The following is a 26,886-nucleotide window of genomic DNA, read 5'->3' as shown; positions in this document are numbered from 1 at the left end:
CCTGCCTGCCGAGTTGATGGTCAGGGATGGCTCCAGCATCGAAGTATATTGAAGGCGAACCCGAAGGAAACTAATGATCTTTCACGTGTCCCGCGCCCCACGACAATGAATCCAACCCACAGGTCACAGGATGCTCCATGGTGAGCACAGTAAAGGAAGCTGCAAAATAAATGAGAATTCAAGGATCTCACTCCCTTTTTTCCAGGCCTCTGTTAAGGGGCAATTGTGCACCAGGCAGGGTCGTTTGGAAGCCGAAGACTTTATGTGTCCCCCCCCCCCACGTCCCCCCCCTCCCCGTAGGGCTGGGGATCTGTCAGCTGTGGCCTGCAGGGGAATGGACCAATCAGCTGCGGATACAGAGAGGGCATCAGGCCACGCCTCCAGCCCAGTCTGCCTCCTGCCGCTGACTCCTGGGTTCTCGCCCCCACCAAGCCCCGTCCCGACCCCTGCGGGGCGCCTCTGGCTGCCGCGTGCGGCTCCGCATCACCCCATCGCCCTTGACGGCTGGCAGGGGCCGCCGGTAAGAGCCCAGCCAGCGCGGCAGCCCGGGTCGGTGTTTGCAGACACAGGAAGGGGCTGGAGCAGCTGGGAGCGGTGGGTGCCGGGAGGAAGGAGGCAGAACAAAGCCCCGAGACAAGGGGGGGGCTGGAGCAATTTGTGTGGGGGGAGGGGGGCTGAGAGCCACTGAACCAAACTGTAACCCTTGTGTATGATGGAAACCGCTTCCAGCCGGGGGGTGCGGCCGCCCCCCCAATTCCTGTGCACAGAGCTCGCAGCTCCCTGGGGTGGGGGCCCTGGCCCAGACCAGACCCTGCTGGTGCCTCCCCTGTGATCCGGGGGGGGCTGAGCAGCTGCGCCAACCCCTGTGCGGTCTGTGCTGGGGGGGAGCCCGTCATTAACCCCTCTGTGCCTGGCTGCGGGGGGGCTTTCTCCAGCTGGGACCAGCCCCTGCGCCGGAGGCCCCTGGTGAGTGAGAGACCCGTGGGGGGGAGCACTGGGGGTGGGGCAGAGGCTGGGGCCCGGCGGGGGGGGTCTCCTGTGGGGGGAGGTGGGGTGTTGGGAGGAGGGAGAAGCCAGAGTTGTGGGGAGAGGGGAAGGTCGGGGGGGGGAGGAGGTTGAACTATCTCTGTACAGCCAGGAAATTCCCAGGGGAGAAGTGGGGGGCGGGGGGGAGGTGAGTTAATTGGTTCTGGTCCCTGTTTGTGCCACTTGCCCCCCCCCCACAAATTCTCTCTCGTTCTTCCCCTTTTCTCTCCCAGTGTCTCACGTGGCTGTAAAACCCGGGGCGATTTCCCCCCCCTTTCCCCTCCAACCATCCACTCCCCTGCCCCCCCAACCCCCCCCATAATCATCAAATGTCCATTTACAGTCTCCTCCCATGGGGGGGGGGGATTTTCCCACCCATTTTATCTGCAGCGATTTGTCCTTGTTCCGGTGGGAAATTGTCACCCTGAGTCATTCCCCCAAAGGGATCGGGGTCAGTGGGGGCTGTTTGGGGGAGCCCTGAGACCCGGCTGCCTCTGGGGTGGGGAAGGGGATGGGGTGGCTGTTCTCTGCCAGCAACAGGGCAGGGAAGGGCACAGGAGAGGAAGGGAGGAGCACGTGTCCCCCGTGGAGACTGGCCAGACCCCGGTTTCCCAATCCCAGTTGCTGCCCCCGAACTGCCAACACCGTCGCCCCCAGTCACCTGCCCATCCCCCACTGCTGCCCCCTTCCCTCACCCAGGGACCTTCCAGCTCCCCCTCCCCGGCCCTCTTCAATCAGCTCCTCAAAGGGCTCCCTGCTGCCCAGGTGAATCCTGGGTGTGGCGGGTGGGGGAACCATCACTTTCTGTCTGTGTTGGGCAGTCATATAAAATCCAGTCAAACTGTCCCCCTTTCCCCTCTCGTTATTTAATAGCGACATAAAGTCCCCTCAGGTCTGGGTGTTTTTCTCTCGTGTTCTCAAATGCGGCGTTTGGGACCTGCTTTTCTCTGCAAATCTCAAAGACTGATATCAAATACTCTAAAATTTTGCCCCTTTTCTCTCTAGGTGGCTGTCCCTGATTGAATCTGCCCAGAGACTTTCCCCTGTCGCTCTAATTATAAAATACGAAGAAAATCTCAGATTTGGCCCTTTCTCAAATCCTTGAACATGGGTCTCAAATCTTTGCAAATGTCGCCCCTTTTTCTCTCTTCACTGATCAGATATTGATGGGGGGAAACACTCAGATTTTACCTCATCTCCACAACTGACAGAAAATCCCTCAAATTTTCCACTTTTCTCTAACTTACAAAACTAGATCCACATTCCTCAGGTTTCCGCCCTTTTCTCTTTCATTTCTCAACATTGATCTCAAATCTCAGGTTTTGCCTCTTTCTACGTCGTCATCAAATGTCAATTAAAAATCCTGGATGTGGCAGGGGAAATTGCCCAGTGATCGTCTTTCCCTCTCCTTTGAGAATCATTTGTTCCCCCCGTTATCTCTGTTAAAAGGTTTGCCGATGAACGAGAGCAGCCACATATTAATACCCATCACAGCTAGGGGCCTCCCCCTCTTTGGGGGATCAGTGGCTGCCAGCTGGTGACAGGAGAGTTGGCTGGACCCTTTTCTTTTCTCCAGCTGGCACGGGATGAGGAGGTCCCTCTGAGTGCAGCGTGGGTCCAGAAGTATCCCAAACCCCATGAAAATGGTCTCCGTGAGGGGTTGCTTCCCGCCGTGCTAAGATGCAGCCACCTCTGGGGTGGATCCACGGTGGCCATTATTTGCTAGTGACAGGGCATGGAAATTTCTTACCTATTTTGGCCCCTCCAGGCCTTCCCTTCTCCTGTTAAAGAAGCATCCCCCTGGGCTCCCTCTGCCTGTGCGACTGGCCAGCAGGGCGTGGTGAGAACTTTCTACCCGCTTATCAGACACTGTGAGGTGAAACCACCACCGATTTTGCTTCTCTTCCCTCTGGAAAACTGCAGGAACTTCCGGTTCTGTGGGGAAAATTCTTGCCCTGAGTCCTTGCCTGAGATCTGGGGGTTGAGGGAGGTGGGAAGGGGGTGAGCGCTCCCACACAGTGATCTGTTGAGGAGGATTCTGGCCTCATCCTTTCTGAACAGTGTTTGTGGTTCTGAGACCAGTGTTAATCCAGCGGGATGGATGCAATCAGCGCCTGTCCCTATGGGGAGGTGGTTTCCTTCGCTGCTCTCCCCAGAGAGCTAAGGGAGGGAAGGCGGCTCAGACGCTCTGTCCCCCTCTGCTCAGGATATGGGGGTTCAGCTTCCTGGTCAGACCCTGCAGCCTCCATTGCGATCTGGGCAGCTGCTGCTCCCCCCGCGGGAGCTGTGCTGGGAGGTGACCTGAATTAAGGCTTCCTCTGTGCCCGCCTGAGGTGAGGACTTGCTCCAGCTGGTACTCGCCCCCTGGGGCAGCCCTGGGCCCTGTTAATGCTGAATTCTGAGCCAGAGACTCCAGGTAATTGGGAGACCTCGGGGAAAGTGCTGGGGTCTGCCATGAAAGTGACTCTGCACAAACGGCCCTTCCTCATTTCTCCTCCCATTAGCAATTGCAGGAGCAAATTCATCCATGGGGGAGCAACCAACCCAGGAATGGGGCTTTCCCATGTCCTCTCCCCCTGACCCTCTGGCTGGGAAAGAGACTGAAAGGGGCAGTGGGAGAAATGAGTGGGAAGAGAGATTACTAGATCTCTGATCTGCCCAGACACACGTATTGCAGCATCCCTGGGCAGAATCACTTTACTGTGGACAAGAGGAGGATCAGAGAGAGGAAAAACCAGTCCCTGACTCCATATTCCTCCTTACGGGGGTGTGGCTGCCGTGGGGTCAGTGTCAGAGGGAATCCCCCCAAGTCATTCCTTTGGTTCTGCCCTGTTCTAGCAGAGACTTTGTTACTGGAGAGGCTTAAAAATGTGTCTGTGAGCTTAGCCTGGCAGGAGGGGCCAGGTCTACACTGTAATACAGAGAACAAGCATTTTCCCAGCATGGCAGAATCTAGGGTGTCTGTCTGCAGGGAAAGGGCCTGGGGGAATCGTGACGTGAACTTCACTAAAGCCTCCTTCCATCTAGCCGCTGGGGAGCTTAGGTGGCAGATCCTTGCCCAAAGAAAGCTTCCTCGGACTGCACGCTTCTGAACTGAACTTTTTATAAATGTTCTCCGAACAAATCACATAACTCAGAACCACCCCTAAGAGGCTAACAATTTCCCTGGCCACCGCCCATAACCATTCTTAGGACTAGAAATGCTTTGCTGATAACCGCAATAAAATGTACGGGGCAGAGACACCTAACCCCAAGGTCGGCTGTCCAAACATTCGTTCTGTTTTCATGGAACTGGAACTCTCTTTTCCCGACCTCCCACGGGAATACACAGGGTGGAGAAAGGGAGGAGGACAGAGTGTGGCGAACCTGCCAGAACTCACTTAATAAGTGGCTTAGGTTCTAGGAACAGACCCATGAGGGTTCAGAAGTAGAAATACCCTAATTTGCGGATGGGGCTGTGTCGCCCGGCGAAGGGGTGTCCAGTCATGTACAGTCAGTGGGGGGCTTACGTCTCGGCTGCCAGAGTCTCCCGGATGGCCTAACCCATAAAACAGGAGAGCATGGTCAGAGTCCGTGGGCTACCCTTACGCTCAGGGCAGAGTGACCTCACAATCAGGACAGATTTTGGGCCATCATCCAGGGGCTGCAGCCATTGAGCAGGGCGGAGCGGCAAACACCCAGTCTCAAGAGTGCAGTGTTGTAACTCCAGTGAACTGGACTAGTGTCTCTTTCCCCTGGGCCACTTCCTACCAGGTCCTCGGGGTCCACAGGTCCTCTGGGTCTCTCGGGTCGTCGGCTGGCGCGGTCTATGGTGTCTCAGTCCCTTCTGGGGTCTCTGCAGGGTGTCCCCCTGGCCTCTGTGGACTGGGGCTCCCACAGATCCCTGGAGGGAGGTCGCAGTGTGCGTCCTTCCTCCTTGGCAGTGCAGGCCGGCAGAGCTCGTCTGCTTTCCTTTGTATCCTGCCTCGGGGCTGAGCATGCCTAGCAGGCACGGAGGGGCGTAGTTTCCTCGGCCTACAATGCACAGCTGACCCCAGCATGGCCTATGCGGAGGGGATAGATCTCATCACAGGCGTGGAAAATGGCCCAGACTCCCAGTGCTGGAGCCTGACCCGACTCACCAGCAGCTGCTGTGAGATAGGAAGGGGGAACCCACCAGTCAGATTTCGGGGAGATTCCCCTCCCTCATATCCAGCTCCTCACAAGGAGGAAGGTGTTGGGCTTCTGACCAGGGAGCTCACCCTGGACCCTGCTAGGGGCTCCATCTCCTGTATCAGGCTGTGGCTACTAGGTGTGTGATGGATCTGCTGGGAGAGACGAGGGGCTCTCTCTTCGCCCCTCACCCTGGTGTTTCCTGGATGCTCTGAGCAGGGTGGGGGTGGGACTCTGTTGACCCACCCAGAGCTTCCATTTGGTTGGCTCCTCTCCCCCACAAATAGTGGGGCTGTGAGTGGGGCAGCAGGCACTGAGGGTTGGACTCTTGCTCTTTCAGGGGCCGGTGACCTTCGAGGAGGTGGGTGTGTATTTCACCAGGGAAGAGTGGGCCCTGCTGGACCCTGCTCAGAGAGCCCTCTACAGAGACGTCATGCAGGAGAACTACGAGAATGTGACCTCGCTGGGTAAGGATTCCTGTCCCCTCAGTTCTTAGAAGGGGAAATGCAGAGTTAAGGTTCACGTCACCCCCATAATGTAACCTTAACTCTGCCCTGTTTCAGCATGACCTCGACATGTGAATGACACACACACTAGCCCTCTGCCCTGCTCACTACAGAACACCGTGGGAACAGAGCACAGGAGAACTACAGCACAGTGTCAGATTTCTCCTGTTTGCTCAGGTAAAACTGGGGGTTGGGTCCAGCATAACAAACAGAAGCTTCCAACCCCTGCCCCTCTCTCAAACACTGAGCCTGCTCCACCCAGACCAGCTCCGACTTGCAAAGTGATCCCACTCCCTTACCCTCACCGTGAGGTTTCCTTCTGAGTCGTTGCCTTCACTTGCCCCTCACTGAGCCCTGGAGACCACTAGCGTGTATCCCACCAGAGTGCTGGCAATCCTCAGGGCAGGGACTCCCCCTTGTGCACTTTCACTGACACAACCTACAACCCTGAGCACTGAAATGGGGCAGACTCGGTCCCTCAGGGTCACGTGCACCTCTCTGCATACTAGTCACAGCTCTGCCAAGCTGCTCCAGCTACTCCCTCCACCGTCCGATTACAGCTACACCTGACCCAGTGCACACAGCCGGAGGGCATGCGGATAAATGCTGGGATTCCCGTCTGGAGAACACAACACAAACAAGGGCATGTTCTTAGTCCTTCCTTGTATCTGTTATAGATCCATAGATTTGTAACGCCAGAAGGGCTGGTTTAGGTTATCTAGTCTGATCTCCTGTACAACTGTGACGGGACCCCCAGGGTGCAGCCTGGGACTGTGGGACCACTTTGCCCCCTGAACTGTCTCCAGCCTGGGTCATCCCTCACAAAGCCTCGCCAGTGACCAGCAGCAAACCCCTCCAGGCGCTGTGATCACTCGGCATAACCTGATGTGGAGACCCCACACCCAGCTAGGCTGCATGAACGCTCCCAGAGCCACTCACGAATCACACAGAGACCGGCACCAGCCAAATCCCCGCCCCCGCTCCCAGCCTTGTACCTCGGGAATATACCGTCTTGCACTGCTCAAGACGAGCAATGCAAATTTATTAATTGGTTCCCCACTTCGTCAGTGGAAAGTGGACACATACCAGCCTTTGCAAAACCTGAGCAGATTTACCACACGCTTCAGGGAAACTCACCGGTAAAGATAAACAGTAAAACAAATCTATTGACTACAAAAGATAGATTTTTAAGTGACTATAAGTGATAGGCAAAAAGTCAGAGTGGTTACCAAAATAAAATACCAGCACGCAGTCTAAACTCTCAACCCTGTTAGACAGGGCAACAACTGGATTAAGCAGGTTTTCTCACCCCACTGGATATTGCAGTTCATAGGACACAGGTTTGTCCCTTAAACCTGGGCCAGTCTCCTCTGTTGGCGTCTTCAAACTTCTGAGCGTGTTTGTTGTTTGCAGCGTAGGTGGGGGCAGGAGAAAGGCCAGGCAAGTGGCCCCTGTGTTCTGTTTTATACCCTTAGTCCAGGTGCTTGGAGAACACAAGCCCAGGCATGTCTGGGGGCATTGCTGAGTCCCCAGGCAAGGCTGAGCAATTCTCCTGGTGTGGCCTCATGCAGGTGAGCCATTGCATTATAGCTCCCTTGTTGGACAGTAGCTGGTGATTTCTGTTCAGCGCCCACCCGGGTGTTGGTTACCTCCCTTGTCATTGTCTCAGGAAAGCTAGTATCTGGGCACCTCCCAAACCCACAGCGTGTTTTAGTTACAACCACACAACACAATTCTCATAACTTCATATGCATGGAAGAGAGACACGTTTAGATAGAGCAGTGGCTTTCAGCAGATCATAACCTTTTTCTTGATACCTCACACGGCCTGCTTTATATTCAATATGCAATTATGTATAAATGAGGAATATGGGGGTTACCGGGCGCTCCCCCAAGGCATGGAATGTCACAATAACTCGGGCAATAGAATTTCATCCAGTTGTTGCCGGCACCCAGTGCCGAGAGGCTGAACAACAGCTTGAGTTGGTTCGTTACCCGGTGTGCTACACCCAATAATTACAACGGGGTGGAGAAGCAGAAAAGTTTATTTGAAGCTTCAAATAGGTACAGGGAGATTTAATCTCAAATCCTGTACACAGAGCAGGAAGTTACACAGGCTTTTATACATCCTTTTTCCCAGCATACTTATCCAATAGCAAGCTGCCCCAAGAATCCATATAGCCAGCCAATCCAGTTCCCAGCTAGTTCCCTTGTTCTCTGTACCATCTGTTAAACCATACATAAAGCTGCTTTATTCAGCATTGTTCTTCCATATCTGCCCTGTTTGGCCTTGTTTAGTTTCAGGCAGTCTGACTCCGCAGCATATTGTTGCAGATTCTCAGCATAACTGCTGCGAGTGCCTCCAGGCGGGGGGGGGCCAAGGACACTTGGGCCTAGTACGCAGAGCTGCTGCGAGTGCCTCCAGGCGGGAGCGGGGGCCAAGGACACCTGGGCCTAGTGCGAGGGGGCTTCATCGACACTCGCGGTCTTCCATCCCCTCGAGTTACCTAGTGGCCATGCCCCAGTGTCCCCAACACAGTTACGGCTGTCCTGAGCTGAACACCTTGTGTTTGACTAAATCCTATTCAAAAAGGCATCCAGCCTTGACACGAAGACTTCAACAGAGGAGAATTCTCCAGTTCCCGTGGTCGTTTGCTCACCTTTCCACCACCTTGACAGAACCGTTCCCAGTGGCTCTTACCAGCTGCAGGGTTGGGAGCACAGTTAAGGATGCATTGCAGGGGTAGTGTGTACGTTAACTTCATTTTCTGCTTTGCAGAGGTTTGTTTAGCCACCGTCCATATGGTGAAAGGCAGGAGACAGCACTGGGCACCCTTAACTCTGCAGTAAAGTAGTTTCTGGGCATTTAGTTTCCTTCATTTTTTGTAGTGGACTTTTTGCCACTCTACCTCTGTCTACACTTGAGCTGTTGCCAGCATAGATAGGTTGGCTTTGCAGGGGAAGGGAGCGGGAGGGAAAGTGATTTTTCATCGCCCGAAACAATTGAGCTACCGTGGCAAAACTTTCAAGAGCAGACCACGTCCGAGGCTGCATGTGGGTTTTACAGCACTTCAAAATATTCTCAGCAGGGAAGCGATAGACTCACACAAACTGCTGGGCCCTCCGAGTGTCTCCCTGGAGAGTCCAGCCCCTGTTCTGTTGGACGCTCTCAGTGCTCACAGATTCACAGATATTCCAGCTTCAGAGTGACACTTCCCATCACCGATCCACTTAACCCAGCACCTAGATGTGTTTAGAGTGAAAACAAGGAAATGTTTATCGAATGAAGTCTCGAATTGTAAGTGACTGCAAGCAGAGGTATTGGGGAAAACGACACTCAAGTACAAGGAGAGCACGGTTCCTAGGACCCACACTTACAGAACTAGATCCTCTCGTGTGTTGTACAGCAATGCTCGTGCAAAATGCTTATTGTCGGTTGGTGAGACAAACCAAGCTGTCCGCTTGCCTCCATGCTGAAAGATGCAGGGTGTACCCCTGTATGTCCAAATGTACCTCAACGTGCCATTCTCTTCACTCATAGCCCGGATCCTGCTGCTGCTTTGTGTGTGTGTAAATTCCCTCTCTCGCAGATTTCGCAAGCTCTTCATTAGCAGCTGGCTCTGTGTACAAATTGGGACACCTCCCCCGTCTGTCTGCCTGAGCCCATCTGTCTCTTGTCTTCGCATTACATTGTCAGCTCTTGGGGGCAGTTTTTTGTGCTGTGTCTGTAGAATCTCCAGCACCGTGGGACTGTTGCGTGTCTGAGTTAATGACTCAAGGTTGTCAAAATAACCGGCTCAGTTGGAATTATTTAATCTAAGATCATCAATCAGAGATAAGTACAGCAGTATACAGCGTACAGACAGAAATAGGTACGTTACCACCCTTTGTTGTCAGACTAAGAGCTGGATCTGTGTCGCTCCGGCATCCGGAGGGGACGTGCAGTGTTCGTTCCCCCCAACTAAATTCCCATATCGGTATCCTTATAGAGGGTTTCGGACAAAGGAAACCTCATTGCCAAGAATATTCTCCCAGAACCGTATGTTCTGGTGTCGTTTCTGTACATTCTCAGGTTACCTGATTTATGTGTGAAGGCATGATCATGTACAGCCGGGAGAACTAACCGTTCTTCAAGATAACCTCTCTCAGTGGGTCCTTCTTACCCCACAATCACCCTTCCCTGTTGATTTCCCCAACAGGAAATATCTGCTGTAACATTCATCCCTTATTAGTTTCCCAGGTCTGTATGTGCTTATGCCAGCATTATGGATGTGTGTTAAAGAGAGGGTTTCCAAGCTTATCTGCAGTTGTATAGACATGGAAGGTGGGCAAGACATTTAAAATATAGAATAATAGAGAACATTCCTGAACCGAGTCACTTACCGGTCAAGGGCCGGTGTTCTGGGCCTTAGAATTCAGAGAGACTCTTTGTTGAACTAAAAGTATTAATATTTAATAACCGGTACTAACAGGATCCTGGTCAACGACTGAGAATATGAGCATTACAGTAATACAAATAATAAATAACAATAATTGGCAGGCCCAAGCAGTGGGGGAGAGAGCAGGGGTGTGGCCAGTCGGTGGTAGGCTGGTGGGGGGTAGGTTTGGGGTGAAGAGTTCCTGTGAGCTGGGAGTCTGGGGGCAGTGGGGGGCTGGAAGATCTGGGAAGGAGTTGAGTTAGCATGCCGAGGAGTTGGAGGGGGGGAGTAGAGGGGAGGTGGGGGCTGGGTAGGGTTTGCACCAGGAAATGGGGGAGCTAGCAATGGGAGGGAGGGAACAGGAGCTCTTGGGAGTCAGAAGCAAAGAAGACTTGGGGCAGTGGAAAGGTGAGTTGGAAAACGATTGGGCAGTGGGAAATTTGGGGGAGCCTGTAGTGAGGAAGGCTGCGGCAATGGGAGGGGAGGAAAAAACACAAGGAGCAGGCGCTCCAGGAGCGGTGGGATGAGAGCAGAGTGGTTGAGAGCAGTGGGATGAAGGGGCGTGGGTGTCAAAATCAGGGAGCAGGCTAGTGCAGCCTGTCCCCTTCCTGGTCTGTCTCATAAGAGCGGCCAGACTGGGTCAGACCAAAGGTCCGTCCAGCCCAGTGTCCTGTCTTCCAACAGTGGCCAATGCCAGGTGCCCAGAGGGAAAGAACAGAACAGGAAATCATCCAATGACCCATCCCCTGTTGCTCATTCCCAGCTTCTGGCAAACAGAGGCTAGGGACACCTTCCCTGTCCATCCTGGCTAATAGCCATTGATGGACCTATCCCCCATGAACTTACCTAGTTCTTTTTCGAACCCTGTTATAGTCTTGATCTTCACGACCTCCTCTGGCAAGGAGTTCCCCAGGTTGACTCTGCGTTGTGTGAAGAAATACTTCCTTTTGTTTGTTTCCCAGAAGCTGGGAATGGGCGACAAGGGATGGATCACTGGGCAATTCCCTGTTCTGTTCATTCCCTCTGGGGCACCTGGCCCTGGCCGCTGCCGGAAGACAGGACCCTGGGCTAGCTGGACCATTGGTCTGACCCAGTCTGGCCGCTCTTACATTCTTATGTAGATAGCTAACTCTAGTTCAAGTAATAAGTGGTACCGTTTGTCTCTCTTGATTAGCAAAGAATCCTTATTATTCCTCTGAATGGTTCAGGGAAAAGTAGCCATTGCAGAGCACATGATTTTGGGAAAATGCAGATGTTGCTATCTCTTGCCAGGTGTATCCAAGCCTGCTGGAAGCCAGAATGTGCCTGGAGTGTAAGAAGCAGGCTGCTGGAGTCAGAGCTGCTGGTCCAGGGTTACTGATCACACAGACACTCAGGGTGGCCTTGAATGCTGGCTGGGAGCATCCAGACAAAGGAGCTCCAGCAGAACATTTCAAATCACCCAGGACTACAGATGACACAACTCCGCACTGCTCTGGATTGCCCCCCAGCATGTGAAAATGGCCTAGGTTGGTAGTGAAACATCTTGAGACATGGAGAGTCCTGCTCCCCCATCACCATGTGCAATAGCCACCATCTCTCTTCTCTGCAGGCTCCTTGGATCTTGGGCTCCGTCATTCCTGAAGTCACCTGGCCTGATTCTTATTTTTCACATTCTGCTTTTCCAGACTAATTAGAATATGTTGCTCCTGAATTATAGAATCTAATTTCCCAGCATTCTCCACACCCAGAGATTTTTATGCTCCTTCCCATTACACCTGACTCACTAGGTCCCCTAATTCTGCAATATGTGCTTTCCTGACATCTAACAGTGCTGAGGTCCTGGTGTCACTGTGCCTCAGTGGGTCCCCGCTGAGAACACCAGATACAGGACAAACTGCTGAGAAATAGGGCAGACTCCACCCCAAACCGGTGGTTATTCTACCATTGGATGTACCAAGGCAGTAACAAAAGCAAACGTCTGTCTCCCCACACAGTCGCCAAAAAGGCAATCTCCTTAAGCATTGCAGCATCTACTTCGCCACCCAGACACTCGACCTTATGAGTAGTGGATATTGACAACCCATGTCATCAAACAAAGGGTTCTTCTGATCTCAAAAGATCAGCCACACAGCCAGCTCAATCTATAACTCAGATCTTACCCAAGAATCACGCTGTTGCCAGTCTTTTAATAGCGAACATCTAAAGGTTTTTTTAATAGCGAACATCTAAAGGTTTATTTATAAGAGACAAGAAAAAGTTAAAAGGTTAAGGAAATCACAAACACACACACACACACACATATATATTTGCAAAGTTCTTGTATCAGGTTTGAAGCAGTGATGGAATAAACTGCTAGTTTGCAAAAGTCGTCTCTGGAAATTACCCAAACAGCCTGCGGGTCGTCAGTCCTTGTTTAAAGCTTCCTTGTTAGAAATCCAGCCCCAAGAAATGAAACAGGAAAAGAAGACAAAATCCACAGTCTTTTATACCCTCTCGTGTGTGGATGGAATTCTACTGTCCCAGACAAAGCCCTCCGTCTAAGTCTGTAGAAAATGACGGGGACAAGATGGAGTCCAGGGTCACCTGAGCAAGTCACATGCATTTACAATACTCGCTAACTGACGGGCAAACCATCGGTCACTTGGAGGCTAATCACAGAATTGTAGGACTGGAAGGGACCTCGAGAGGTCATCTAGTCCAGTCCCCTGCACTCATGGCAGGACTAAGTATTATCTAGACTATCCCTGGCAGGTGTCTGTCCAGCCTGCTCTTAAAAATCCCCAATGATGGAGATTCCACAAACGTCCTGGGAAATTTACTCCAGTGCTTAACCACCCTGACAGGTAGGAAATTTTTCCTAATGTCCAACCTAAACTGCCCTTCCTGCAATTTAAGCCCATTGCTTCTTGTCCTATCCTCAGTAGTTAAGAAGAACAATCTTTCTCCCTCCTCTTTGTAACATAAGAATGGCCATACTGGGTCAGATCAAAGGTCCATCTAGCCCAGTGTCCTGTCTTCCGACAGTGGCCAGTGCCAGGTGCCCCAGAGGGAATGAACAGAACAGGGAATCATCAAGTGATCCGTCCTCTCTCTCCCATTCCCAGCTTTTGGCAAACAGAGGCTAGGGACACCATCCCTGCCCACCCTGGCTAATAGCCCTTGATGGACCTGACCTCCATGAACTTATCTAGTTCTTTTTTGAACCCTGTTATATTCTTGGACTTCACACCATCCTCTGGCAAGAAATTCCACAGGTCGACTGTGTGTTGTTTGAAGAAATACTCCCTTTTCTTTGTTTTAAGCCTGCTGCCTGTTAATTTCATTGGATGACCCCTAGTTCTTGTGTTATGAGAAGTAGCAAACAACACTTCCTTATCTACTTTTTCTAGACCAGTCATGATTTTATAAACCTCTCTCATATCCCCCCTTTGTCGTCTCTTTTCCAAGCTGAAAAGTCCCAGCCTTCTTAATCTCTCCTCATTCGGAAGCCGTTCCAGACCCCTCATCATTTTTGTTGCCCTTTTCTGAACCTTTTCCAATTCCAATATATCTTTTTTAAGATGGGGCAATCAGAACGGCACGCAATATTCAAGGGTGTGGGCGTACCATGGATTTATATAGACGCAATACGATATTTTCTGTCTTATTATCTAATGACCTTTTATGTACTTGAAAACTATTATGTCCCTGCTCAGTCTTCTCTTCTCCAGACTAAACAAACCCGGTTTTTTCAATCTGCCCTCATAGGTCATGTGTTCTAGGCCTTTAATCATTTTTATTGCTCTTTACTGGATGTTTTACAATTTGTCTACATCTTTCCCGAAATGTGGCCCCAGAACTGGAAACAATACTCCAGTTGAGGCCTAATCAGAGCGGAGTACAGCCGACAAGCTAATACATCCCAGAATTATGTTTGCTTTTTTTTGTAACAGTGTTACACTGTTCACTCATATTTATCTTGTGATCCGCTATGACCCCCAGGCCCCTTTCCGCAGTACTCCTTCCTAGGCATTCATTTCCCATTGTGTGCGTGTGCAACTGATTGTTCCTTCCTAAGTGGAGTACTTTGCATTTGTCCTTCTTGAATTTCATCCTGTTTACTTCAGACCATTTCTCCAGTCTGTCCCGATCATTTTGAATTTTAAACCTATCCTCCAAAGAACTCGCAACACCTCCAAGCTCTGTATCATCTGCAAACTTTATAAGTGTACTTTCTATGCCATTATCTAACTCATTGATGAAGATATTGAACAGAACTGGACCCAGAACTGATCCCTGCCGGACCCCACTCGTTATGCCCTTCCACCTGGAATGTGAACCATGGATAACTACTCTCTGGGAACAATTTCCCAACCAGTTATGCACCCATCTTAGAGTAGCTCCATCTAGGTTGTATTTCCCGAATTTTTTTATGAGACAGTCATGTGAGACAATATCAAAAGCCTTACTAAAGTCAAGATACACCACATCTACCGCTTCCCCACTAGCCACAGGGCTTGTTACCCTGTCAAAGAAAGCTATCAGGTCGATTTTAACATGATTTGTTCTTGACAAATCCATGCTGACTGTTACTTATCACTCTTCTAGGTGTTTGCAAATTGATTGCTTAATTATTTGCTCCATTATCTTTCCAGGTACAGAAGTTAAGCTGACTGGTCTGTAACTCCCCGGGTTGTCCTTATTTCCCTTTTTATAGATGGGCACTAGATTTGCCCTTTTCCAGTTCTCTGGAATCTCTCCTGTTTTCCATGACTTTTCAAAGATAATCGCTAATGGCTCAGATCCTCAGTCAGCTCCTTGAGTGTTCCAGGATGCATTTCATCAGGCCCTGGTGACTTGAAGACATCTAACTTGTCTAAGTAATTTTTAATTTGTTCTTTCCCTATTTCAGCCTCTGATCCTCCCTCATTTTCACTGGCATTCGCTATGTTAGACATCCAGTCGCTACTAACCTTTTTGGTGGAAACTGAAACAAAAAAGTCATTTAGCACTTCTGCCATTTCCAAATTTTTTGTTGTTATTTCCCCCCCCCCCCATTGTGTAATGGGCCTACCCTGTCCTGGGTCTTCCTCTTGCTTCTAATGTATTTGTAGAATGTTTTCTTGTTACCCTTTATGTCTCTAGCTAGTTTAATCTTGTTTTGTGCCTTGGCCTTTCTAATTTTGTCCCTACATACTTGTGTTATTTGTTTATATTAATCCGTTGTCATTTGACCTAGTTTCCACTTTTTGTAGGACCCTCTTTTGGATTTCAGATCATTGAAGATCTCCTGGTTAAGCCAGGGTGGTCTCTTGCCAGACTTCCTGTCTTTCCTATGCAGTGAGATAGCTTGCTCTTGTGCCCTTAATAATGTCTCGTTGAAAAACTGCCAATTGTCTTAAATTGCTTTTCCCCTTAGACTTGCTTCCATGGGATCTTACCTACCAACTCCCTGAGTTTGCGAACATCTGCCTTCTTGAAATCCATTGTCTTTATTTTGCTGTTCTCCCTCCTACCATTCCTTAGAATCATGACCTCTTCGTGATTACTTTCACCCAAGCTGCCTTCCACTTCCAAATTCTCCACCAGTTCCTCCCTATTTGTCAAAATCAAATCTAGAACAGCCTCCCCCCTAGTAGCTTCCTCCACCTTCTGAAATAAAAAATTGTCTCCAATACATTCCAAGAATTTATTGGCTAATTTGTGCCCTGCTGTGTTATTTTCCCAACAGATGTCTGGGGAGTTGAAGTCCCCCGTCACCACCAAATGCTGTGCTTTGGATGATTTTGTTAGTTGTTTAAAAATGTGTCTGCTGTTAGAGTCATCGGGGTCAAATGAGTTTCTTCTATGGTCCATTCTGAGAGTTAAATGTTCTTTGATGGGCCATCAACACGAAGCTGTCTGGCTTCCTCCTTTCCCAGCCAAGCATCTTTGTGTGTCTGTGCGTGCTGTTTCCAGTGCAATAAAAGCGAAGTTTTTGAATGGTAACTCATCTTTATTTGTTTTCTACACATTGGGATAGTGGGCACGACCAGTACATAAGCAGACATTTTAATCATTGGCTTCCTGGAATGTAAGGCCCCAAATCTCAGCATTACTTCCCGGGAAAATGACATGTAAAGTAACATTGAAGCACCTCTGACAGAGAGATACATTACTAGTTCTCATTTTCAAAGTGTTGCCTCAAAGCCTCCCTGATTTGAATTCCACCCCTCTGGGCTCCTCTGACAGCCCTGGTATCTCGCTGCTCAAAATCAGCGAGATACCAAGCGGCCTGCCTCAGCACTCCACCCACGAGCAATCCTTTCACCTTTAGCTTCACAAAGGTTATGCAACGTACAATCACAGAGCTATGATCATGGGAATATTATCCTCATTAATGTCTAACCTGTCATAAAGGCATCACGAGCGTGCCTTCAATCTGCCAAAGGCACATTCAACTGTCATCCGACACCACCTCAGCCTGTTGTGAACCGCTCCTAGGTGTCCCGTGTAAGGTTACATGAGCCATGGCTGTAAGGCTTACGCCGGGTCTCCCAGGATCACTATAGGCATTTCAACATCCCCCACTGTGATCTTCTGGTCTGGAAAGAAAGTCCGTGCTTGCAGCTTTCTGTACAGGCCGGTGTTCCTGAAGATGCGTGCGTCATGCACCTTCCCAGACCACCCTGCATTGATGTCAGTGAAACGCCCATGGTGGTCCACAAGCTCCTGCAACACCATGGAGAAGGACTCCTTCCTATTGATGTACTCCATCACAAGGTGGTCTGCTGCCAGATTTGGAATGTGTGTGCCATCTATCGCCCCTCCACAGTTAGGGAAACCCATTTCTGCAAAGCTGTCCACTATTTCACGCACATTTCCCAGAGTCACGGACACAGTTCTTCATAGCAGGATATGATTAACTGCCCTGCACACTTGCATTAATGCAGCCCCAACGATCGGCTTCCCGGCTCCAAATTGGTTCATGACCGACCGGTAGCAGTTTGGCGTCGCCAGCTTCCACACAGTGATTGCCACACACTTCTCTATCGATAGGGCAGCTCTCATTCTGGTATCCTTGCGCTGCAGGTCTGGGGCGAGCTCCGCACACAGTTCCAGGAAGGAGGCTTTCTGCATTTGAAAGTTCTCTAGCCACTGCTCTTCATCCCACACCTGCACGACGATACGATCCCACCACTCAGTGCTTGTTTCCCGAGCCCAAAAGTGACGGTCTACCCTCTGCAGCTGTTCTGTGAATGCCAAAAGCAATCTAAAGTTGCTCCTATCCATATCATGAAGCATGTCAGGCACCCAAGAGTCTTCTTCAGTTAGGAACTTGACGATTAACCGCACTGCCATCCGCAATGTCTTCATGACAGTTAACAGAGCATGGGAGAGCAGTGCGGGATCCATCCCTTCTCACAAAGATGCCGGGGTGCACAGCAAAGAAGGGCCATTGAAAAATGCCGCAGAAGAAAGCCAGAAGCCTGTGGAGTGCTGGGACAGAAAGTAATGCATCGAGCCTGGTCCCAAGATGCGCCACGATCTGCCCCGCCTTCCTGCAAACACGTAGCGACAGAAGGTTTCGAGCTGGACGGTGGGATAGGTACCCACCGTGCATTGCTCACACTGTTGATGATGGTGCCCCAACCGTGGACGCGCTCTGCTGACAGAGGGAGCAAGTGTCAGCATGAGATTCTGGGTTTTTTTTATGTTGACTTTTGGGTGTCAACATCACTATTGTCGACAAAAATTGGTAGTGTAGACAGGGCCAGAGAGAGTCTCTCCTGTTTTCCCCGCCTCTTTTTATAATTCAGTCCTATGTGCTAAAAATGTCTTCAGTTCTCAGCTGAGTCATGGAGATGGGCTGTGGATGTGAGCTTCAAGCCATCCCTGTGATGGAATGTAAATTTCTTGTTCACACCTTCCCCCCCGCTGGAGAATGACTATTTGACCAGGGGCTAGCCTTGCTGTCTGTGGGTGTTCCCCAGAATTGAAACATGTTTTCACTAACATCCTACAGTAAAATCTCATAACTGTACATACACAGGATTGCTACACATTTTAACAGGACGATAATGTTTGCTGATTATGAGTTTCCAAATGATACCTGGCAAGCCGTACTTTGTACAAAATAGATCATAATTTTGTAGAAGAGTGAACATAGGGGTACAGACTGTCACACAGTGTCTATCTGCGTGTTCACAGCAGATACATCCCTCATTAGCAGAGTGTTCTGCACCTTTGAGGACCTGGGGACCTGGATCTGGACTTTATTAGTTACTAAGGACTGGGGCTTAATTAATAAAAAAAAAATTAATGACAACATCTTAGGAATTCACCTGATCTCGTTTGTTTTCTTTCATCTGAGCAGGGTTTCCCGTTTTCAGACCTGATGTGATCTCGCAGCTGGAACAAGGGGCAGAGCCGTGGGTCCCAGACCTCCAGGGTTCAGAGGAAAGGGAGATCCTGAGAGATCCCTGCACAGGTGAGGAAACATGAAACCTACTCAGAGTCTGAAAGTGCCTGAAGGAAACATCTGGGATCCTCTACAAAGACCTTAGGAGCTCTCTGAGTTCAGGATTGTCCCCAGAAAGCGTCATATCCCCAGGGAAGATATAGCTCATGGCTTCCTACAGATTCTAACTGACACCTGTCAGTAGCTTCTTCCCTTCCCACTGAGAATTTAGATGGGATGTGAAGGCTGAATTGATTCCCTTTGGGGGAATTCAGTTCCTGGTTTTTATTTGACCTCTCTCCAGCACTTATTTTGGTTTGGTCTTCCCCTTCCCATCCCTGTTTGAGGTTTCTCTCTCTGTCCCAGCAGGTGCTGGGATGGTGAGTGAGAATGAGGAGCAGAAAGATGCTGAGCAAGTGGAATCACATGGAGCATTATCGCAAAGATCGAAAGGGAATGTGTCCAGGAGTCGTGAGCAGGGAACAGCCTGTGAGATTCAGCACAGACCAGAGACAGAGCAGGGAAACCAGCCAGATGAGAAATTGAGTACATTTATTTACTGTCAGGGAACACACAAGGACCTTAAAGAAACCACAGCCCAGCAAAAAATCCTCAGGGGAACGAAAAAAAATACATGCACTGAGTGTGGGAAAAACTTTCGGGACTGCTCATCCCTTACTAAACATCAGAGAACACACAGAGCAGAGAGACCTTTTGAATGCTGTGAGTGCGGGAAAACCTTCATTTGGCACTCGCACCTTATTACGCATCAGAGAATCCACACAGGTGCGAAACGCTATGAATACCGTGAGGGTGGGAAAGCCTTCAATCCGAACTCAAACCTTATGGCACATCACAGAATCCACACAGGTGAGAAACTTTATGAGTGCAGTGAGTGTGGGAAAAACTTCACTCAGAGCTCAGACCTTACTACACATCAGAGAATCCATACGGGAGAAAGACCCTATGAATGCCGTGAGTGTAGGAAAAGTTTCATTCGACGGTCACACCTGATTACGCATAAGAGAATCCACACGGGGGAGAGGCCCTATGAATGCGGTGAGTGCGGGAAAACCTTCACTGCCAGCTCAAACCTTATTCAGCATCAGAGGATCCACACCGGGGAGAGGCCCTATGAATGCAGTGAGTGTGGGAAAAGTTTCACTCAGAGCTCAGATCTTACTACACACCAGAGAATTCACACAGGGGAGAGGCCCTATGTATGCTGTGAGTGCGGGAAAAGCTTCATTCGACGGTCACACCTGATTACGCATCAGAGAATCCACACAGGGGAGAAACCCTATGAATGCTGCGAGTGCGGGAAAACCTTCACTGCCAGCTCCAACCTTATTCAGCATCAGCGAATCCACACCGGGGAGAGGCCCTACCAGTGTTGTGAGTGCGGGAAAAGCTTCGCTCAGAGCTCAGAACTTACTACACATCAGAGAATGCACAAGGGAGAGAGACCCTACGAATGCTGCGAGTGTGGGACAAACTTCACTGACCGCTCCGCCTTTCTCAATCATCAGAGAATCCACACGGGGGAGAGACCCTACGTATGCTTTGAGTGCGGGAAGACCTTCACTCGGAGCTCAAACCTCATTACACATCAGAGGATCCACACAGGGGAGAAACCCTACGAATGTGGTGAGTGCGGGAAAAGATTCACTCACAGCTCAAACCTTATAACGCACCAGAGAATCCACACGGCAGAAAGGCTCTATCAATGTGAGTGCGGGAAAAACTTCACTGAGAGCTCAACCCTTCTTAAGCATCGGAGAATCCACGCAGGAGACAAACCCTATGAATGCGGCGAGTGCGGGAAAACCTTCCCTCGGCGCTCAGCCTTTATCTCTCATCAGAGAATCTGCAAGGGAGAGAAACACCATAAAAACCTCTAGGGCTATCTAGCCATTTTTTTTCTTTTGCTAATTCCCACGTAGTAACCTGTAAGGCTGTTTGAACCGTTGGCATCAGTGTTATCCCGCAGCTTGTCCAGACGAGTTGCCCATTTTGACCTTTTGCCGTTCATCCTGGGTTGAGGTGGACCTTAGAATCATAGAATCATAGAATATCAGGGTTGGAAGGGACCTCAGGAGGTCATCTAGTCCAACCCCCTGCTCAAAGCAGGACCAATCCCCAGTCAAATCATCCCAGCCAGGGCTTTGTCAAGCCTGACCTTAAAAACTTCTAAGGAAGGAGATTCTACCACCTCCCTAGGTAACGCATTCCAGTGTTTCACCACCCTCCTAGTGAAAAAGTTTTTCCTAATATCCAACCTAAACCTCCCCCACTGCAACTTGAGACCATTACTCCTTGTCCTGTCATCTGCCACCACTGAGAACAGTCTAGAGCCATCCTCTCTGGAACCACCTCTCAGGTAGTTGAAAGCAGCTATCAAATCCCCCCTCATTCTTCTCTTCTGCAGACTAAACAATCCCAGTTCTCTCAGCCTCTCCTCATAAGTCATGTGTTCCAGACCCCTAATCATTTTTGTTGCCCTTCGCTGGACTCTCTCCAATTTATCCACATCCTTCTTCTAGTGTGGGGCCCAAAACTGGACACAGTACTCCAGATGAGGCCTCACCAATGTCGAATAGAGGGGAACGATCACGTCCCTCGATCTGCTGGTAATGCCCCTACATATACATCCCAATATGCCATTGGCCTTCTTGGCAACAAGGGCACACGGTTGACTCATATCCAGCTCCTCGTCCACTGTAACCCCAGGTCCTTTTCTGCAGAACTGCTGCCGAGCCATTCGGTCCCTACTCTGTAGGTGTGCATTGGGTTCTTCCGTCCTAAGTGCAGGACCCTGCACTTATCCTTATTGAACCTCATCAGGTTTCTTTTGGCCCAATCCTCCAATTTGTCTTGGTCCCTCTGTATCCTATCCCTGCCCTCCAGCGTATCTACCACTCCTCCCAGTTTAGTATCATCCGCAAATTTGCTGAGAGTGCAATCCACACCATCCTCCAGATCATTTATGAAGGTATTGAACAAAACCGGCCCCAGGACCGACCCCTGGGGCACTCCACTTGACACCGGCTGCCAACTAGACATGGAGCCATTGATCACTACCCGTTGAGCCCGACAATCTAGCCAACTTTCTACCCACCTTATAGTGCATTCATCCAGCCCATACTTCTTTAACTTGCTGACAAGAATACTGTGGGAGACCGTGTCAAAAGCTTTGCTAAAGTCAAGAAACAACACATCCACTGCTTTCCCTTCATCCACAGAACCAGTAATCTCATCATAGAAGGTGATTAGATTAGTCAGGCATGACCTTCCCTTGGTGAATCCATGCTGACTGTTCCTGATCACTTTCCTCTCGTGTAAGTGCTTCAGGATTGATTCCTTGAGGACCTGCTCCATGATTTTTTCGGGGACTGAGGTGAGGCTGACTGGCCTGTAGTTCCCAGGATCCTCCTTCTTCCCTTTTTTAAAGATTGGCACTACATTAGCCTTTTTCCAGTCATCCGGGACTTCCCCCGCTCTCCACGAGTTTTCAAAGATAATGGCCAATGGCTCTGCAATCACAGCCACCAATTCCTTTAGCACTCTCGGATGCAACTCGTCCGGCCCCATGGACTTGTGCACGTCCAGCTTTTCTAAATCGTCCCTAACCACCTCTTTCTCCACAGAGGGCTGGCCATCTCTTCCCCATTTTGTGATGCCCAGCGCAGCAGTCTGGGAGCTGACCTTGTTAGTGAAGACAGAGGCAAAAAAAGCATTGAGTACATTAGCTTTTTCCACATCCTCTGTCACTAGGTTGCCTCCCTCATTCAGTAAGGGGCCCACACTTTCCTTGGCTTTCTTCTTGTTGCCAACATACCTGAAGAAACCCTTCCTGTTACTCTTGACATCTCTTGCTAGCTGCAGCTCCAGGTGCGATTTGGCCCTCCTGATTTCATTCCTACATGCCCGAGCAATATTTTTATACTCTTCCCTGGTCATATGTCCAACCTTCCACTTCTTGTGAGCTTCTTTTTTATGTTTAAGATCCTCTAGGATTTCACCGTTAAGCCAAGCTGGTCGCCTGCCATATTTACTATTCTTTGACTCATCGGGATGGTTTGTCCCTGTAACCTCAACAGGGATTCCTTGAAATACAGCCAGCTCTCCTGGACTCCTTTCCCCTTCATGTTAGTCCCCCAGGGGATCCTACCCATCCATTCCCTGAGGGAGTCGAAGTCTGCTTTCCTGAAGTCCAGGGTCCGTATCCTGCTGCTTACCTTTCTTCCCTGCGTCAGGATCCTGAACTCAACCAACTCATGGTCACTGCCTCCCAGATTCCCGTCCACTTTTGCTTCCCCCACTAATTCTTCCCTGTTTGTGAGCAGCAGGTCAAGAAAAGCTCCCCCCCTAGTTGGCTCGTCTAGCACTTGCGCCAGGAAATTGTCCCCTACGCTTTCCAAAAACTTCCTGGATTGTCTATGCACCGCTGTATTGCTCTCCCAGCAGATATCAGGGTGATTGAAGTCGCCCATGAGAACCAGGGCGTGCGATCTAGTAGCTTCTGCGAGTTGCCGGAAGAAAGCCTCATCCACCTCATCCCCCTGGTCCGGTGGTCTATAGCAGACTCCCACCACGACATCACTCTTGTTGCTCACACTTCTAAACTTAATCCAGAGACACTCAGGTTTTTCTGCAGTTTCGTACCGGAGCTCTGAGCAGTCATACTGCTCTCTGACATACAGAGCAACTCCCCCACCTTTTCTGCCCTTGCTGTCCTTCCTGAACAGTTTATAACCATCCATGACAGTACTCCAGTCATGTGAGTTATCCCACCAAGTCTCTGTTATTCCAATCACGTCATAGTTCCCTGACATCACCAGGACCTCCAGTTCTCCCTGCTTGTTTCCAAGGCTTTGTGCATTCGTATATAAGCACTTGAGAGAACCTGTTGATCGCCCCTCATTCCCAGTATGAGGCAGGAGCCCTCCCCTCACAGACATTCCTGCCTGTGCTTCCTCCCGGTATCCCGCTTTCCCACTTACCTCAGGGCTTTGGTCTCCTTCCCCCGGTGAACCTAGTTTAAAGCCCTCCTCACTAGGTTAGCCAGCCTGCTGGCAAAGATGCTCTTCCCTCTCTTCATAAGATGGAGCCCGTCTCTGCCCAGCACTCCTCCTTCATGGAACACCATCCCATGGTCAAAGAATCCAAAGCCTTCTCTCCGACACCACCTGCATAGCCATTCGTTGACTTCCACGATTCGACGGTCCCTGCCCTGGCCTTTTCCTTCCACGGGGAGGATGGACGAGAACACCACTTGCGCCTCAAACTCCTTTATCCTGCTCTCCACTCCATTGTCCCACGAGTAATGGGAGTGCGTCCCTCCTCCCAGGAACCAGGGAGCATCACATTTAGACGGTTCCACCTATTGCAAAGGTCCTGTTAGAGTCTCCAATGATACAGGTTGCTCTGGGTTGTACGGAGGAGCAGTTATTTTTGGACAGTTTTTATTTTCATTTAAAATATATTTAAATATTGTGAAAAGCAGGAGCTGCGGGGGGGAAAGTGTCATTTCAGCCTCTGTGACACTGGAAGGAGATGGGGAGATTCCCTCCTTCGCCATCACTCCAGAACGGTTACCTCCTTTCTGAGCCATGCAGAGTTTATCTTCTTCATATTCTATCCCTCCACTTCTCAAAGTGTCCTGTGATGCGGTGTTCCCAGCTGTCTGCGCTTGGAGATGATGCTTTGACTTCTTTAATCCTAAATCGCTATGGCTGCAGAGGAAAGTGTCAAAGACCTGGAAGAGGACTTCAAATGGATCCCAAAGACAGTGGGACATTTGGGGTTTAAATTCCAGTTTCCATCTATTGGCAACACCACTTGTGGGAAGGGGGCTGTTCTCCCCCCCCCCATTGTGAGGATGCTGAAACTTTTGTATATAATGTCACTCAAAAACGAGACAGTGCTGAGTGAAGCAGGTTTGAATGGATCAAAGGAGAATGTCATGGGAGAATCTTGTCCTGATTCTGAGTTATTAGGTGTAACCTGCTCTGGATTTTCCCTTGACACTTTCATTGTCATGTAGTCTGTCTCTCTGTGACATGGGTTTCTATCTCTCCTGAAGAATGTTTAGTCGCCCAATGGGATATTAGTTTAGTTTGACAGAATGTAGCTCAAATTTACCGGAGACTTTGAGACAAATGACCATTTGCTAAAGTCATTACTTCTCACTTTACTTTGGCTTTTTCCCCACCTCTCCATGATGATGTGGAGAAAGTTCAAATGCAGTTCTGTCAACAGGAGAGAACTCTCCCATTGACTGGACATTCTAACAAAGAAACAGCCGTGATTTGAAATCTCCACTCGGAAATGGTGAACAGCAGCAGACTGAACAGAAGGAAGTGCATCTGATCACAGGGGAGTTCCATTGTTTAAGTCAATATTGTCTCAGATGATCTGGGGAGAGAATTCCACACTAAGTGACTTGGAACCAGGCAAAATGCCCATGTATTCGGTACCCAGAACATTTGTAACCCGGGCTCTACAGAAGATCTTTCCTATGATATGGGAAATGCTGTCCGTCACAATACGGTGTGTGGAAGAAATAGAAATGGGGGGGTTTGTTGAATTTATCCTTTGTGGGAGCCACAAATGTGTATAAAATGAAACAAGTGTTAAAAATGGAGTCGCTGCAGAAAAATAGCCATTTTTGAATAGAAATGTCACTTCTGGTAACTTACAGAGATTCTGATCCAGGCCTGGATCTAGCTCCTAGTCTAGACGGTGCCACCTAATTAAAGAATATTGGGGCATGTTTGGGGAAGCAGTTCCTCACTAACAGTGTTGATTTTTTTGCGTGGTTTGGTAAAGGATTCTACTTCAGAGACGTGTAAATGTGCCATAACCCAGGCCAATGATTTAGAAAAAAGTGGGTTAGAAATAGTACACCCCCAGTTCTTAGTTTTCACCCCAATAAAGGAAACTATGATAATCAACAGCCCAAGGAAAATCGTTTGTAGAACACCACTCCCTAGTTCAGTGTCACTGGTTACAGTCCCAAAGGATCCCATGGTTAGATGGAGCACAATCATCCTTCACTGTTTTTGGCTCCAAAGTTGAATGAGGCAGAGAAAGAGAGAGAGTTCTTTAGAGGACATTCCTTCCCCGTGGATCCCAAACTGGCTGCCTGAGTGGGTAACGAGGACTTTCACGCAGTGGAAATAACGGTAACCAGTGAGGGAATGCATGTGTCAGGCTCCAATTTCAGACTGCAGGATACACACAGGTTGGGTCCTGATTCTCTGTTTTTGTCTCTTAGGGCTTGTCTACACTTACAATGCTGCATCTGCAGTGCTGTAAGGAAGAAGCTCTGAGAGCTCTCACATCCGCTCAGTTAATCCACCTCCCCAAGAGGCGGGAGCTATGTCAGCAAGAGACGCTTTCCTGCCAACACGGTGCGGTCTATATGGGGCGTTAGGCCAGTATAACTAAGTCGCTCAGGGGTGTGGATTTTTCACACCCCGAAGCAATGCAGTTATACCAGTATAGGACTGCAGCGTAGACCAGATTTTGGTTTTCCTCTTGTGTTGTGTGCGTTTGCATCCCTTCTCCTCTATGCCCTCCTACTTTGAAAGACTAAAAAGTGTGAAAATACAAGGAAGGTGTTTTTTCTCATGATGCAGACATTCCCCCAGAGGAGACCCCTTGGCACCAACACACACCGCAGAAGATCTGGAGATCTGCGATCTCCCATGAGTAGGACCACAACTTGACTCAAAGGTTCACTTAGTGACTGTCCTAATTAAAGGAAAACTAACACGTAGGGCAAGTTTTTGTGATCTTTGAATATGTTACCTGATTATAGAGAGTTGTGTATTGTTGTTATAGGGTCACCAACTGATCTGACCAGAAGAGAAGTTCCTTATCCCAGAATCAGGCTACCTGTGTTAACCAGGTGTGACAACCTTAATTATATTGGAAAACTGAAAGTTGTCCTGTGTTTTTTGTTTTGCTAGTAATGCGGAAAACAGTGGCTAATCCTGAAAAGTTTATTTGATGTAATATACTCCCTTTCGCATCAGGAGTTCTGATAGAAAACCTCACTCCAATGGTTGGGGTGGGAGAACGTGTGTGAGAAATACTGTAGAACCAAATATTGGCCCAGTACAGATTTTCATTTTTTGTATTTCAAGCGGAACTTATTTTGATGAGCTTCAAAGTCAATTTCTATTAAAAGGAAAACGACTCGAGGAGACAAGGTGGATAACCTTTTGCCCAGTTAGACTGTAAGGGTCACTGAGTTCCTCCCTTCTCTTATTTGCCAAGGAAAGACAGGACATCTGTCATAGGATGTCTCCGTTTATTTTTAAGCATCGTGATGGATGCATCATGTAGGTTTTCTGTTGCATATTTTTGCTACCAGT

At 49.4% G+C, this 26,886-nt stretch overlaps 1 protein-coding gene across 1 annotated transcript; it reads left to right on the top strand.

Moving 5' to 3' along the window:
* The first annotated feature begins 357 nt into the window (after positions 1 to 357).
* Positions 358 to 26,433, top strand: LOC141978914 (uncharacterized). Its single transcript, XM_074941291.1, has 4 exons — positions 358 to 520; positions 5,519 to 5,645; positions 18,419 to 18,532; positions 18,869 to 26,433. Exons 2-4 carry the CDS (start codon positions 5,612 to 5,614, stop codon positions 20,401 to 20,403), a joined length of 1,683 nt encoding a protein of 560 aa, XP_074797392.1. The 5' UTR covers positions 358 to 520; positions 5,519 to 5,611; the 3' UTR covers positions 20,404 to 26,433.
* The last annotated feature ends 453 nt before the right edge of the window (positions 26,434 to 26,886 follow it).

This window comes from Natator depressus, chromosome 28 (assembly GCF_965152275.1).
Source record: "Natator depressus isolate rNatDep1 chromosome 28, rNatDep2.hap1, whole genome shotgun sequence".
In the NCBI taxonomy this organism is placed as follows: domain Eukaryota; kingdom Metazoa; phylum Chordata; order Testudines; family Cheloniidae; genus Natator; species Natator depressus.
This window is presented reverse-complemented; position numbering and strand designations above follow the sequence as displayed.

What these genes read in the sequence shown, in the direction of transcription:
- LOC141978914 (XM_074941291.1), top strand. Translation starts at nt 5,612, where the DNA reads ATGCAGGAGAACTACGAGAATGTGACCTCGCTGG. An exon ending in CGAGAATGTGACCTCGCTGG is followed by an intron (nt 5,646 to 18,418) that starts GTAAGGATTCCT and finishes TCATCTGAGCAG; the next exon opens with GGTTTCCCGTTTTCAGACCT. An exon ending in CCTGAGAGATCCCTGCACAG is followed by an intron (nt 18,533 to 18,868) that starts GTGAGGAAACAT and finishes TCTCTGTCCCAG; the next exon opens with CAGGTGCTGGGATGGTGAGT.